The sequence below is a fragment of the Mizuhopecten yessoensis genome, unplaced genomic scaffold (assembly GCF_002113885.1).
Source record: "Mizuhopecten yessoensis strain PY_sf001 unplaced genomic scaffold, ASM211388v2 scaffold6579, whole genome shotgun sequence".
Classification (NCBI taxonomy): domain Eukaryota; kingdom Metazoa; phylum Mollusca; class Bivalvia; order Pectinida; family Pectinidae; genus Mizuhopecten; species Mizuhopecten yessoensis.
This window is the reverse complement of record NW_018406620.1, coordinates 363186-377285: the sequence shown is the minus strand read 5'-3', so window position 1 is coordinate 377285 and position 14100 is coordinate 363186. Positions and strand designations below refer to the sequence as shown.

General features: G+C 37.6%; 1 protein-coding gene across 2 annotated transcripts in view; it reads right to left on the bottom strand.

Annotated features, from left to right (window-relative positions):
• Positions 1 to 5397: 5397 nt before the first annotated feature.
• LOC110452307 overlaps positions 5398 to 14100 on the bottom strand; it is a 12799-nt gene continuing 4096 nt past the window's right edge. The window contains exons 1-3 of one of the 2 annotated variants that reach the window (XM_021500745.1): positions 12834 to 12923; positions 9043 to 9196; positions 5398 to 6339 (exon numbers count right to left, since the gene is read on the bottom strand). In XM_021500745.1, the coding sequence (XP_021356420.1) occupies positions 6028 to 6339; positions 9043 to 9150 (420 nt within the window). In that variant the 5' untranslated portion in view covers positions 9151 to 9196; positions 12834 to 12923 and the 3' untranslated portion in view covers positions 5398 to 6027. Of the gene's footprint in view, positions 6340 to 9042; positions 9197 to 12833; positions 12924 to 14100 lie in introns of those variants that run through there. The other variant, XM_021500746.1, reaches the window with a different exon arrangement.

Genomic DNA, 14100 nt, shown 5'->3' with positions numbered 1-14100 from the left:
GACCACCGTTCAAATGAAACCAATCACCAAATGTTACTGACAAATGGCCATGTGGTATTATCTCTATTCATGAACAGATGCATATAACGAATTTAAATTTACATGATTACTTTAAGGATACGTATCCCTTAATTGATATTTCTAAACATTTCCTTCAGGTTGGTATGGATTATGAGAAGTTCTTTTTACACAACCAATACATTTTTCTATGTGACGTTTCGATGACTAGTACGATATGTGCACTGTCACCTGCATCAGACAAATGACCAATGAAGCGTAAGCACACAAAGGTGTAAAATGTACAATAGTTGTTATAAATGTATCGAAATGACTCAATTCAGCTACGCTTTGTTAACACTTGGTCATAGATGTGCGAGAGTCTTTGAGCCCCCTCGTCTCGATTTAGAGCTGGTCCACTGCGGGGTATCCAGATGGCTTTCTTTATCTGCCGCTTGAACAGATTGCTCTCTCTATCCAAAACTTTGGCGTTATCCCAGTCAATCACATGGTTTTTCTGTGTGACATGGTCTGTGATTGCCGATTTATTTATCTGGGACTCTTGACTGTTTTCTTTCAGATCTGGTGAATTTCCTACCTTCTTGGGTTTCTTTTTCTTTATTTTTTCTTCTTCATAAAAAGTCGCGTATGGTATGATTTACTTTTCAGAAATGATTTATTAAAGCTATAGTCATGTCTGAATAAAGAGTTTCCCTGAATGCACAGTTTTTATTAGAGGTACAGGGATCGTTAACAAGAGGCCCAGAGGGTCTATATGGCTCACCTGGATATCAAGAGTAATCATGGCAAAATATTCTCCAAATACATGTAAGATCCAAGGTAATGGGCCAGACCCCAAGGCCAATCCTTGTATCATATCTGTATTAGATTTTTCATGCCCAGCAATTTTATGTATGGTTATGGGGTGGGGATCTCAACTGTTCCCAAGGTGTGATTCAGAAACAATGTCCCTAGGGTTGTGGCCAGACCCCATGATCATGCATCATGACTGCATTTGTCTATTTATGCCCAGCATTTGTATATACAATTTTGAGGTGGGGATCTCAACTGTTTCAAAGTTATGACCCAGGGCTTAAGACTGCGAGGGTGGGCCACACCTCAGGGTCAATTCTAATATCATGACTGCATTCGTGTCTTTATGCCCAACAATTGTATATATAGTTTTGGGTGGAGATCTTAACCGTTTCAAAGTTATGACCTAGGGGTTAAGTCTCCAAGGGTCGAGCAGACCCTGGGGTCAATTCATATATCTTGACTGCATTTGTCTCTTTATGCCCAGCATTTGTATATACAGTTTTGGGGAGAGGATCTCAACCGTTTCAAAGTTATGACCCAGGGACTACATGTATGTCTCCAATGGTGGGACCAGACCCCTGGGCAATCCTGGAAACATATGTGCATTCTTCTCTTCATACTCAGCAATTGTATATATATACATGTATGGTTATAGGGTGGGGATCTCAACCATTTCCAAGCAATAAACTATTTTTGGCCCCTCCCTTTAGCCAAGGGGGTCAGCCTCACTACTTGTACAATTTGAATCTCTGCCTCCCATGAATGCTTCCAACCAAATATGATTGATATCCAGTGCATAGTTCTATAAAAGAAGTAATGTATAGCAATATAGCCAAATTGCCCCCTTTTGGCGACACCCCTCCGCCCCCTGGGGGGTCAGCCCCACCATTTGTTCAATTTTAAATCCCCACTACCTAGGGATGCTTCCAGTCAAATATGGTTGATATCCATCCTTCAGTTGTAGAGAAGAAGTTGCTTAAAGCAATATAGCTAAATAACCCTTTTTGGCCCCGCCCCTCAGGGGTCAGCCCCACCATTTGTACAATTTTGAATCCCCACTACCTAGGGATGCTTCCAGTTAAATATGGTTGATATCCATCTTTTAGTTCCAGAGGAGAAGTCGTTTAAAGCAATATAGCCAAATTGACCCCTTTTGGCCCCGCCCCTCAGACCCCTTGGGGGTCAGCCTCATCATTTGTACAATTTTGAATTCCCACTACCTAGGGATGCTTCCAGTCAAATATGGTTAATGTCTATCTGTTAGTTGTAGAGAAGAAGTTGCTTAAAGCAATATAGCCAAATAACCCTTATTGGCCCCGCCCCTCAGCCCCCTTGGGGGTCAGCCCCACCATTTGCACAATTTTGAATCCCCGCCTCCCATGAATGCTTCTGACCAAATATGATTGATATCCATTGCAGTTATACAGAAGAAGTCGTTTATAGCAAAATTGCCCCCTTTTGGCCCCGCCCCTCAGCCCCCTGGGGTGTTAACCCTACCATTTGTATAATTTTGAATCCCCACCACCTAGGGATGCTTCCAGTCAAATTTACTTAAATTCCAATCAGTGGTTAAGAAGTCATTTGAAAAAATTGTTGACGTACAGATGACGGACGGATGCCACGGTATGGAATAAGCTCACCTTGGTCCTTTGGACCAGGTGAGCTAATAAATACATTCACAAGCTTAAACGGGAATCGTATTTTATTATTTCGTAAAATATTTTATTAAAAAAAAAGAATTAACACACTTTCACACCAAAAAAAACCTTCATTTACAAATCAATCTCAATAATTATTTAACATTATTTGCTGTAGTCTGTTGCACAGAACATTATAAAACAAGAGGCCCAATGGGCCTGCATCGCTCTCCTGTTATTAATCTAACACTTGTAATCTTAAGATTTCATAAGAACCNTTAAATAAACTGACTAGGTCAGCTTTGCATGAAAATCCAGTGTGAATCTAAACACTTGTACCAGTATCTTCTGCTGGAAGTGCAATGGATTATTTGAATTCTAGACTTTTCAGTTCCTGGTAATTGTTTGTATTGCTTAGAATAAAATGTATTGATACTCTTTTTTATACAGCCAAAAAAACTTACGAATCTTAAAATATAACTCAGCAACACACAGGACCCCGAGAAAAACAAAAAGAAGTTAAAACTGTAGTCCACAAGTGCCGAAAATCTGAATATCATAACAAATTTTGAAAGTACCGAAACGTCTCAGTACCAAAAACCACTGAGTAGGGAAATGTCTGTATCCCAATTTTCAAAAAAAAACAACGTTCAACAAGAGTATAGGGAGCAATATTATGCAGGACACAGGTACAGCTCTCAATTTTTATGGATTGCTATATACATACACTTGTATATATTGTTGTATATAAAATAGATTGTATATGTATACACTATATGTTGGTATCAAGCTAAGGACACTGGGACTAATCTTTCCGCCATTACTCACTTCGGTGTTGGCTCTACCCTAGGACTTCAATATATGTCGACATAGTAATCAATAAAACCTAGTTCTGACCAGTATAGGTACCTTTGCAGATACAAGGAAATTAAACTTTTATGAACATCAACAATCATTCAAACACTTCAACAATGAACTCACTCAATAAATAACATTTAAAATCTTGACTTGAGCAAGGCTAATAAACATGGCAATAGAATCATACTTCATGTTACAGATGGGAAAGGCCATTATATATACTGATAGTGTATACACTGTATAGTGAAACCTTCGCCCTTCGCCTACAAGTATTACAGATGGGAACGGCCGTTATACTGTATACACTGTACAGTGAAACCTTCGCCCTACGCCTACAAATGTTACAGATGGGAACGGCCATTATATACTGTATACACTGTACAGTGAAACCTTCGCCTTTGCATACTTGCCCAGTGTTAATTTCACCCGTCACAATCAATTGTTTTGTATATTGTGTTGTGGTTCACCCTCATTGAGGGTGAAAAAGGCGTAAATTGAATTTCCGCAAAAAATGTCTCGGTATATAACATATTTACAGTATTCCCACGCTATTGAATACTGTTCATTTTAAATTCATCAAAACACAAATCAATATGTGATGAAAACTTTGCAGGCAATATTATTGGCTAATTAACATTAAAATAAAATAACCACAAAAAACATTTACACTTATATACAATTTTTATGATTCTATCAATGTTAGATGAGATGAGGTTTAGTAGATCTGATCCTGTCCCAGTCTCAAAATATCTTACTGTTATCACATTTCTACTTGATGTACCAAACACTTGTCATGGTAGTCAAAAGCCTCAAAAGTCTTTATGTGTTTTTGTTTTACAAATGCTAAACAGCCTAACCGGAATTTGTTCAATGGTTATTAAACAAAATCTTTCACTTTATTTACCTTACAACAATATCAACTTCTCATTCTTGTTAAATAATCATAAAATCTTTTATTTAGACAGGGTTATATATTTAGATTAACATATGACAAGTTAAAGTATAAATCTATTTGTCACATCTAAAACATTATCTGCAGGTAAAAGACACCAACTAGGTAAAAATATGGAGTAAGCTTTCTAAATTGGTCCATAAAATACTCACATCTATAAAAGCTTCTGCAGGTATGCCTTTTTAATAAATCTTTGCTGTTAAAAGAATGTGTAGTTCGGGTAGAAACCTGGTTAACATAGCTAAAATATTGATTAAGAACATGTACATCTTGGTCATGTAAAATCTTATACCAAAATAAGCATTTCCTAAAATCATAATCATGTTGGCCGTCAGGTCTTTATGTAGGAGGAAGCCAGAGAACCTGGAGAAAACCCACTTGGTCGGGCAAGTTACCCCATACTTTTTTACGCCCGCTCCGGGAATCAAACCCTGGTCGCCTTGGTGAAAGGCGAATGTGTTATCCACTGCACCATCCCACCGTTTGAACATAAATCTTTGCAAAATTTATGGAGCAATACCAACTTCAAAGCTGGGCAATTTTACTGTTACCATGACGTGGCATTCATAAAAGGATAAAACTAATCTACTTGTATCATCCATATATATGAGTATTATATAATTTCTACAAAAATAAAATAATATGTGACCTTTTTATAAAAGATGAAATTTACATGAAAAAGTATGGCAATGTTATTTTAAACTCTCTCACTGCTAAATTTGTTCTCTCAAATATTCCACAAAAACTCTCTATTCTCATAGCAGGTGTCTTTAACTGAATCAATTTTGTTTCCATTATCCCCCCCCNAACATATACATGTATCAATAGATCAATAATCAATGAGATTTAAACTTATATGTTGGTAGTGTTACATGTTCATGATGTTGCTCTATTATTCAATCGAATAAAACCAACATGAGATACATGTACAAAATCATGGCCTAAGCTTACTATACACACATCCCATCCTACCCTACACCATACACCTATAAATGATGCCGTTGGAAGCACAGTTCCACTACAAACAGAACACAATATCTCCAGCACACATGCAGACATATACACACATAGGGAGATATTAGCCAGGTGGCATAGGACTAGTAGCTAGTTATCGCTTGATTAGGCAGCTCCTGCGAATTCCTCAAAAATTGTATTGATTAATGTGTATGCTAATTGTATTGATCGTGTAAATTGTATATATATGTACTGTAAAGAGCTTTCGAGTGGCTTCCATTCAAGCTAGATAGGGCACTATATCAAATGTTGTATGTTTTTATTTTTACCCACCTCCCATAATAAAATGTAGTGAATCTGATCATGGTTAGAAGTATACACATTTGAAATATCAATATACATGTACCGGTATGGACAAATATTACAGCTTTAACAAAGTACTCAAGCAATGAAACAGAATTAAATCTAAAAAAGGCAAAGTTACTTTATCAATTATCAAAAATACTGCAGACATACATTTGTCTTGAATAAGGCCAAACAAAAAACATTTGTTTTACCTACCCAATTTTTTGTGCTTGCCCTAAACTTATTTAAACCATTCAAATAAGCACTGTTAATGACACGGTCACTCTCCTACATCAACCGTATACATTTCTAAAATTAACTTTTTTACCTAAGTTTCTATGTATACCCTTATACCGGTATTTCAAACTTGTTAAAGGAAACACACATATTTTTTCTTTTGGCATCAATATAATACATTAGCACTTTGAAAGGCGAGGTGCAATGTCATGAACTTGAGACAAAATGTCCCTAGTCTGTCTTGATTGATTTGGCCTCATTCTGCATGTCGGCCCAAAGTACATATAATGTCCAGGTCATGTACACGATGGGAACGAGGCTGGGGATAAACTCCAGGAAGAAGAAATGTGTAAAGATTGCCCCTATCATGATCACAGTCAGGATGCAGCATCCCATCTTTCTTAGACCTGTGGGGCCCAGTAGAACTCCCAGGCCACTTGATAATTCCATGGATCCGACAAATATTCGGTACAAGTCTGGGTCTGGTGAGTATCCCACCCAAGCGGTGGGAAAGGCTTTGTTGTAGATTTTGAACTTGCTTACCTGAAACATAAAATACACATTTTTTTTTAATCTAAATGACATTTCTAGTATATTATAACAAGAGGCCCAAGGGGCCTACATCGCTCACCTGGTACTAATCTCACACTTGTAATCTGAAAAGTGGACTAAAATACAGCTACAGGCAGAATATCAGTGTTTGATTCAGAAGAACCTATTAAAGGATTTAAACATGAAGCCTGTGTCCTTGAATGTCGAACAAGGACATTAGGTTGAAAGTGGGTCAAGGTCATTCATTTGAACAAACTTGGTAGCCCTTCATCCCAGCATGCTACAGGCCCAATATCAGTACCCTTGGCCTTTTGGTTATTGAGAAGAAGTCGTTTGAAGATTTTAAGACATCAGACCCCAGTGACCTTGATAGTGGGTCAAGGTCATTCATCCCAGCATGCTACAGGCCCAATATCAGTACCCTGGGCCTTTTGGTTATTAAGAAGAAGTGGTTTGAAGATTTTAAAACATTTGACCTCTGTGACCTTCAAAGTTGGTCAAGGTCATTCATTTGAACAAACTCGGTAGCCCTTCATGACAGCATGCTACTGGCCAAATAGCATCATCCTAGGATTTTCGGTTATTGAGAAGACGTTGTTTAAAGGTTTTTAACATATTTGACCCCTGTGACCTTTAATATATATAAAAGTCATTCATTTGAACAAACTTGGTAGCCCTTCATCCTAGCATGTTACTGGCCAAATATCATTATCCTAGGTCTCTTAGTTATTGAGAAGAAGTTGTTTAAAGACTTTTTAAGACAATTGACCCCTGTGACCTTGAAAATGGATGAAGGTCATTCATTTCAATACACTTGGAAGCCCTTCATCACAGCATGCTTAACTGGCCAAATAGCATCATCCTAGGGTTTTCGGTTATTGAGAAGAAGTTGGAGTTCATTTGAACAAACTTGGTAGTCCTTCATCCCAGCATGCTACTGACAAAATATCATCATCCTTCGACTTTTGGTTATTCAGAAGAAGTTGTTTAAAGTTTTTAACATATCTGACCCCTGTGACCTTGAAAATAGGTAAAGGTCATTTATTTTAACAAACTTGGTAGCCCTTCATCCAAGTTTGCTTCTGGCCAAATATCATCATCATAGGCCTTTTGGTTATTGAGAAGAAGTTGTTTAAAGTAAAATATTGATGCCGGATGCCAGACGGACGATGGACGCTGCACCATGGCATAAGCTCACTTGGCCCTTCGGGCCAGGTGAGCTAAAAATCATATTTATAAAAACACTTTCAAAATAAACATCAATACAACCACTGAAGGAAATAAAAGAATATGTTCATCAACCTGAAGTTGTTCAAATTAACCCTTTCACCTCTATGTAACTTTAGTAAACTCTACCAGGCATTGATCTGGACAAGTCCATTGTGGTATACAGTGGTGAAAAGGTAAAGAAGCCTTACCAGAGCAGATTTATGTGACATTCAGTTAGTGTATTTCTAGTCATTTAAGTTTAAACAGGAGACCCATGGGCCTTAACAGTCCTACAGTATTTTGTTTGTTGTTGAAATATGTACCAATTTGAGTAAAAAATTGTTAAGCATAACGTTAACTTAAGTTTGTCAGGACCATGAGCTGATCATTTCTAGACAGATTTTCAGTTAGATCGGCCTATTAGAACTTGTTTTTAAGTTTGAAATAGGTATTTTCAAAATAGTGGCCATGGCAGCCAAATTGTATTTCTGATCGACCCGAAAAATAACAACACTTGGTCAGGACCACAGTCGATCATTCCTACAAAGTTTCAGTTAAATCGGCCTAGCAGAACTTGACTTTAAGTTTGAAATAGTTTTTCAAAATGGCGGCCGTGGCGGCCATATTGGATTTCTGATCGACCCGAAAAATAACAACACTTTGTCAGGACTATGAGGCGATCATTCCTACCAACTTTCAGTTCAATCGGTCCAGCAGAACTTGACTTTAAGTTTGAAATAGGTTTTCAAAATGGCGGCCGTGGCGGCCATATTGGATTTCTGATCGACCCGAAAAATAACAACACTTGGTCAGGACCACAGTCGATCATTCCTACAAAGTTTCAGTTAAATCGGCCTAGCAGAACTTGACTTTAAGTTTGAAATAGTTTTTCAAAATGGCGGCCGTGGCGGCCATATTGGATTTCTGATCGACCCGAAAAATAACAACACTTTGTCAGGACTATGAGTCAATCATTCCTACAAACTTTCAGTTCAATCGGCCCAGCAGAACTTGACTTTAAGTTTGAGGGAAATTAAAATTTTGATACAAGGCTATAGTGTCATAAATGAAGGTAAAAGATAAATATTTTGTCCGACAAACATGTGTGCAGTATGTTTCAATTTATAAACAATTTTTAGCTTAAAATTGTAGAATTTTTATTCAAATTATGTGAAGAAAATGTATATATACATTGTATTGCAGTATTATGCATTTTAACTGTTGAACGTTAAAGAAAACATATACAGGGGAAATATTTTGAAGAGAAATCACTATTTTCTTGTTGAAATACAGGAATTTTGAAGCACATAGAGGGAATTTAAAAGAACAGGGAAATTTTCTTCTGTAGGAGAAACTACCCATAAACCGTATGATCCCTGTATGGGGCATCGCGTATATATATCCCCCCCCCTCCAATTCTACAGCAACAGGCTCCAGTCTCATAGCAGCGAGAAAAAGACCCTTTAAGATGAAGGAACATCTTACCATTTCCTTGTATACTCCAGGAAAAAATGGATAAAGCTTCATGGCTCCTGCCATAATAAACATCAGTGGGAGTATCCAACACAGAATGGTTCTGGCGATATTAGCCATGGTTACAGGAAGGAGGTTGAATGGCAGAAACTGATAAATCTGAGACCTGGAACGATAAATTGTTCGATACAATAATATGGTACAGTAATGGATCCAGAAAGGTTCCACCAGCATCGATCTGGGGCCAAAAAATATATCCCAGTGGCCTGATAATTGAAAACAAGAGGCACAGAGGGCCTGTATCGCTCACCTGAATATGTTTAAAATAAATGGAATGAGGTAAAGATATAGCACTCCATGGTAGGTGCTGTAAGTACATATGAAATTTCAGAAAGATCTATCCAGAACTTGAGATATAACGAGAACAAACTTCAAACAGAGCCCCCCCCCCCATGCCCCTAGGGGGGGGGGGATGTCATACCCACCGTTTATACAAAATTGAGTCCCCTTGGCCAAAGGATGCTCCAGACTAAATAATGATAAAATCCCTTAATCCCTATGGTAGAAGAAGGATTTTAAAGGTTTTACCTCTATTTCCCAAATTGGACCAAGCCTCTCTGCCTCAAGGGGAGTTAGACACACCGTTTATACAAAATTGGTTCCCCGTCACCGAAGGATGCTTCATACCAAATTTGGACAAAATCTTGTCATTTGTAAAGAAGAAGAAGGTATTTGAAGAATTTGCTATGTTTCCCCTATTGGGCCCCACCCTTCTGCCCCCAGGGGGGCCACACTCGCTGTTTATACGAAATTGAGTCCCTTTTGCCCAAGGATGCTCCAGACTAAATTAGGATAAAATCCCTAAATCCCTATGGTAGAAGGATTATAAAGGTTTTACCTCTATTTCCCCTATTGGGACCCGCCCTTCAGGTCCCAGGGGGGCCACACCCACCTTTTATACAAAATTGGTTCCCCTTTACCCAAGGATGCTCCACACCAAACATGGACCAAATCCTTTCATTCTTACAGAAGAAGGATTTCAAAGAATAATTTGCTATGGTTCCCCCTATTTGGCCCCGCCCATCAGGCCCCTGGGAGGTGGCCAGACCCACGGTTTATACAAAATTGAGTCCCCTTAGCCCAAGGATGCTCTAGACTAAATAAGGATAATCCCTACGGTAAGAGAAGGATTTTGAAGGTTTTACCTCTATTTCCCCTATTTGGCCCCGCCCCTCTGCCCCCAGGGGGGTCACACCCACCATTTATAAATTGAGTCCCCTTGGTCTAAGGATGCTCCAGACCAAATTTAGTCAAGATCTACAAGGCCGTTCAGGACTAGGAGCGTTTTAAAGGAAAAGTTGACGGATGGACGACGGACTTGACGGACGATGGATGCTGCGGTATGGCATAAGCTCACCATGGTCCTTCGGACCAGGTGAGCTAAAAACTACAAACAGAAGGTCAAGTAGTTTTGACATTTTTCTTAATTTGAAATTCCACTTTGGACTATTTCTGGACCTGCTAGTGAGGTGACCTAATCCTAACTAAAACCGTTACGAAATCCAGAGGTTAAATATTACCTTCGGATTCTCATATATTCTTCATGTATCCGAGTACATGAAGATACTGAACATCCATCCTCAATACTCCAGGGGTTATGCTCTCTTTCGCTCTCTGCACCCTTGGAATATGTCATAGCAAAATCAAAGGCGCAGTGTGCACCTCCTTTTGGATGAGGCAAGATTTGACTAGTTTGATCCTTTGATGTACATGAAAAGATTCTTGCAGTTGCATAAAGGTAAAATTAACAGGATCTAAAGTTGGTTGTTGCTCCTCTGTAATCTTCAAAGGATAGCTATCAGCCTATCAAATGGTCAGGTTTTCTTACCCGACACCAATTTAATAGCTCGCCATATGCCTTCAATTTTGATATGAGATATTCCAAGGGTGCAGGGAGCAAAAGTAATCTGATTCTGCTGTCAGGCGAGCCTTGACAAAGCCTTGCATAAACTTTTGCAGGTCCGCCAGGATTTATACCTGATTTTTTTTTTATTTAATAAGAGACATACCGGTTGTTCCATATAAACTAACAGGCCCCAGCTTAATGCATTTGTGCTATCTCCACTTATTTGTTTAGTTCTGTTTTGAGGAGAACAGCAAAGCTTTGTGCATGGTATTTATGGTAATAATAGACATGAGGCAGTTCCTATCTACTTCTGTAGCTTCTATAAAGGTATCATTATTATAATAAAACAATCTGCACTTAAATGTACATTTGTGATAGCGTTCAACCCCTTTACTTAAATTAATCAATGTTTCCTCCTCTTAGCAATCAATAATGATCACAGGAGCCTGAAATTCTGTCAAAAATTAATAATAACAGTAATACAAAAAAGAATATTATATGTATAAAAAAAAATTGTTTTGTATAGCTGTTATTATCGATTTTTGATGAATTTCAGGCTCCTGTGTTAATAAATTAAGTAAGAGGAGAAAACATCTAATGGTGTTGTCTCCCCTTTAACAGTTAACAAGTCAGCACACACTTACCTGTCACTTTATCAATGTTATCTAATTCTTAATTAAAAATAGAAACATTAACGATTGATTCACATTTTGAATTTATGTCATCGGCCATACACCGATCTGCCCGGGTTCGTCCTAGTCTAGTCATTTAGTTTATGCGCGTTATGTATTTCGGCGCAGCCATTTTATCAAGCTATATCTCGTTATTACATGACCTGCTGGATACAACACAAATATATTGTAGACATTTGGCTATCGTCTGTAAACCGACACAAAAAATACCGGAAGTTCGTCCGAAAAACATAAGAAATAATCATTGATTAAAAAAACATGCATAAATATGCAGTTTTGCTTAATGCACTTTTTATCTTGCTTAAAATGAGCCCATAACTGAAAAAACAGTGATATATTTTATTCATGAACCGGTCTTTTTTGTAGTCTGACAAATGTACGAAAACGTCCTATGCAAATGAGGCCACATCTCCTCGCTGATTTTTTTCCACTTCCGAAGAGCCAAGGAGACATTCTTATATCGATAAACAGTGTTTTCAATGAAACGTAAACCTTGTAATGCAATGAACTTCCAATTTTCACCAATTTTAAACAGAACAAAATGAGAAATAACTTACCATCAACCAAAAACAATATAAGACTGCAGAAAATAAAATAACAGATACTAAAATATAACTCATATAATAAATAAATTTATAAAATTATATGAATTCATTCAATTTGACATCTTGAAAAATCAATTAAAAATGTGAAATTTAAAAAAAAAATGTTTTGATAATTAATTTGACGATCAAAGATAAAAAAAATGTATTCCAAACGAAGCTTTTGTTCTTTCGCAGGTCACTGTAGACTTTTAATGTATTCAAGTTATCTTTCTTTAAACACTAAATCAAAATAGCACGCTGAAACATATGATGGCTACTTCCGACGGGAGAAATTTTGTTTGTTCTGATTTTTTTAAAATACAGTTTTATGTTGCTAGTTTTTTGTTTCCATTAGTAGATTGTATACATGTTTATGACTGTCATCCGTAATTTCAACAGTTTTCTGCCGATATGAGTACGAAATCGCGGATACCTCTTAGTGCGCGGAAACCGGTAACCCGAGGATAGCTACGTTATCGCAGCTAGCTCTCGCAAGTTTCAGCGGACTGGTTTCATATTTATTTGGCACCGATTCCTGGACCATTTGAAGTGTTTCATTTAAGCTATGCAATTCTTTTTACATGTTCCTAATAAAAGGCATTGCCACTAAACAAAACCCACCTGTTTTTCCCTGTCGTTTATCACGTTCTTGAATCTGACCTAGTGTGTTATAAATTTTAAAACGAATCCGGACATACATGTATTATTTATAAGACGATAAAATGCAGTTCACCATAATCGTTTAGTTAAAACATTATATGCATACAGTTTGAAGCCAAATGTATAATAAATGCAGACTATAAACCAGAAAAAAACTACATTAGATATTGGAAAATATATCCGGGTCGTCCGTATTAACGTTTTCAATTTAGAGTATATCAATTTTACTTCCGGGAACCCCGATTTTTTAACATCTATAGGAGCTGTCAGCATTCCGCGCCTAGCCGGAATTGGCCGAGAAGTTGCGATTGGAGCTGTCAGCTTACATCACAGAATGTACTCGTACTTGCCTGTGCCGGAAGAACGCGACTGTACTGGCGCGTTTGTTTTGCATTGTCGTGATTAGTACTAAATAAAAACTGTATACATAATACATTAATTACTTGATAAAAATTGTAATCTTAGTTTTGATTTAAACATATTTTTATTTGCATCTAATATACAAAAGGGATCGGGCACAAGTTGTCCAACTTATGTAAAGCCCTTTCCCTATAACATAATGAAATGGGAGGGGGGAGGTCATAGCTTGAAGATATTTAATTTGAGATCGTGGTAGTGATCTTCTCCGACACAGGCGGCACCAGTAACACTGTCCACTATTCAAAACACTCTGCTTTTCTAATGTTCATCACTTCCCGTGCCTCTGTTGCCTTCTCCTTGTAAATTCTTAAACTCCTTATAAACTTATAAACTCCGTGTATAATCTTAGTAATAACAAAGCACCGGATATTGATGGTATCATAAACGAATACTTAAAACGCACTCAACACTGTTATTTAGATGAATTTAGAAATAGGATAGGTTTTTCTACAACAGAAAATATCTTGCATGCACTTATATCCGGTTATTTTCCCTATCTATCTATCTATCTATCTATCTATATATTCTGCATCACCCTCTTTCGAGTATTATGTGCAGCGTGCGCGTCTGTGCATTTTAAAAGGTATTGTGTGGTGACCGAGATAGAAATTTTAAGGTGCGGACTGGTGCATGCATAAGGCAGAGGGAGAGGAAAGAAAGAAAAGTGTGATGAGAGAGTATTTGGTGCTAAGAAACGTCTATAAGTTTAGACCTGCTACTGCCCATACAAGGGCATATTTTATGGAACCTCTACGGATGTTGATAGCTCCTGTTGTACAAAATAGCGGATCTATTATGGACTTTGAGT